At 38.6% G+C, this 2,500-nt stretch overlaps 1 protein-coding gene across 6 annotated transcripts in view; it reads right to left on the reverse strand.

The window, feature by feature from the left end:
• The window catches only part of LOC113826669 (uncharacterized), a 605,469-nt gene that overhangs the window by 271,738 nt on the left and 331,231 nt on the right, over positions 1 to 2,500 (reverse strand). For all 6 annotated transcript variants that reach the window (XM_070137939.1, XM_070137942.1, XM_070137940.1 and 3 more), the window contains one exon: positions 550 to 648. In XM_070137939.1, the coding sequence (XP_069994040.1) occupies positions 550 to 648 (99 nt within the window). The remainder of the gene's footprint in view (positions 1 to 549; positions 649 to 2,500) is intronic.

Consider the following 2,500-nt stretch of genomic DNA (forward strand, 5'->3'; position numbering starts at 1 on the left):
TGTTTATATTCCAACTTGACCGCAAAACTTGTCTAATAAAGTGCCTGTTCTCATTAAGCGGAGTTGTAGCGGACTGTATTCAAGGACGGTTGCTCAGGCGGTTGTTGAATAAAGCGAAACTTGCTGATTGTGAAAGAGTTTGTTTTAGTTTCTGAAAATGTTGGAAAGGTGGGAGAGGAGGAGACGGAGAGGAACATGAGAACGAGGGCGATGATTGGAAGGAAAAGGAATTAGAGAAGGGAAAGGAAACAGATAAAATAAATAAATACGAAGAAATGTTAAGCAAAATAACAGTGGATAAAGAGAGAGAGAGAGTGAGTGAGTGAGTGAGTGAGAGAGAGAGGGAGAGAGGGAGAGAGAGAGAGAGAGAGAGATAGAGAGAGAGAGAAAGAGAGAAAGACAAAGAGAAGAGAAAGAGAACAAGAACAAGAAAAACAAAACCAAAAAATCATACACGGAATAAACCACACAATAATGAAAATAATCACGATAAAAATAACAATAAATATACCCAACTTGCAATGAAGGAAAACTCTGCAACACACATACCCGGATGTCCAAGGCGGCGACTGCATGATCGAATTCCTGGTCCGGGCACCACATGAGGTAGTCCCGCCCCTCGGCTGCAAGTTGCAAAGCCGACATATTCTGCAACAGAGAAGAGGAAAGGCGGATTTAGTATATTTCTGGATTTAGTATATTTCTGGTGTATTTTGAGAGATGTGGAGAAAGACTGAGGTGTTTTTTGATGGTTTGTGTGTGTGTTTGTGTTTGGGTGGATGTGTGTGTTTTGTTTGTGTGTGTGTGTGTGTGTGTGTGTGTGTGTGTGTGTGTGTGTGTGTGTGTGTGTGTGTGTGTGTGTGTGTGTGTGTGTGTGTGTGCGCATGTGTGTGTGCGTGCGTGCGTGTATGCGTGTGTGTGTGTGTGCGTGTCTGTGTGACTGCATGTGTAAGTGTATGTGCATGTGTGTATATATGTGTGTATGTGTAAATGTCTACATACTCTTATTCTTATCAATACACACAAAACCATCAATACACTAACCAAAAATCCAATACAGTATAGACCAGTCACAACTCACCAATTATTCAAAATAAAACAAGGACAAACAACGAAATTACCGTAACGACCATTATCCAAAAATCTGCCAACGACATCACAACGTCACACAGTTGCCAATTAACGCAAAAATACAGGTCACGGAAAGATATTCAATGGTATGGTAATAATATTTATGAGCGTGTAGACTCATAGATCACTTAATGTCGGTTTTTTAGGCTGTAGAGAGCCTAATCAGGAAGAAATATTTATCTTTTTAAGGTTCTATAACCTCTCTGTATATCAAAAATGTATATATATAACGAGTGGTATGACACTAATTATGGTAATGATGGTGATGGTAGTTGTAATGACAATACTGATGGTGATAATGGTGTTGATAATAAGGATACATTTGATAATATTGATATTCATAGTGATGGTAGTTAGAATGATGATAATAATAATGATAATACTAGTTATAGTGATACTAATGATGATAACAATGATATTGATAAGGATATTGACGGTGGTTTTGGTGATGATAGTAATAATAATACTTGTGATGGTGATGATGACAATAACATTAATAAGAATATCATCATCATCATCCTTGCCTTGATCATTGCCATTATTGCCATGAAAAATAAAACGTATTGCCAAGAAATTAAAAGAAGGAAGAGAAGAAGAAGAAAGGGATGAAGAAGAAGAAGAAGGTGAAAAAATAGTAGTAGTAATAAGGACGATAATAATAATAATAATATTAATAAGAAGAAAAAGAAAGAGAAAAGAAAGGAAAGAAGAAAAAGAACATAAAAAAGAAACAAACAAAAAAGAAGAAGGAGAAGAAGAAGAAGAAGGAAAAGGTAAATAAGAAAGAAACAAAGAAGAAGAAGAAGAAGAAAGAAACAAAGAAGACGAAGAAGAAGAAGGAGAAGAAGAAAATAGCCTGCATGCACGCTCGACGCGGTTGGATGAATTTGTCTCGTTAACAATGCACACGAAATTAGTTGCAACCACAGCCTCACCAAAGTAACATAATAAGTTATCGTTCTCTGCGTGTGTACATGGGCGTGAGTGTGTGTGTGTGTGTGGGGGGGGGGGAGGTGTTGTGTGTGCGTGAGGGGTGTGTGTGTGGGGGGGTTGGTGTGGGGGGGTTGGTGTGTGTGTGTGTGTGTGTGTGTGTGTGTGTGTGTGTGTGTGTGTGTGTGTGTGTGTGTGTGTGTGTGTGTGTGTGTGTGTGTGGTGTGTGTGTGTGTGTGTGTGTGTCTGACTGTCTGTCTGTGTACGTGTGTGTGTGCGCGCGCGTGCGTGTGTATTTATGCGTGTGTGTGTGTATGTGTGTGTATGTTAGTGTCTTTGTGTACTATACTATTTCAAATCTAAAACTGCCTAATAATTCCAGTCACCATTTAGAGATGAAACATTCTAAAGAAACTCAGGAAAACATTAAGAAAACATT

This window comes from Penaeus vannamei, chromosome 23, assembly GCF_042767895.1.
Source record: "Penaeus vannamei isolate JL-2024 chromosome 23, ASM4276789v1, whole genome shotgun sequence".
NCBI lineage: Eukaryota > Metazoa > Arthropoda > Malacostraca > Decapoda > Penaeidae > Penaeus > Penaeus vannamei.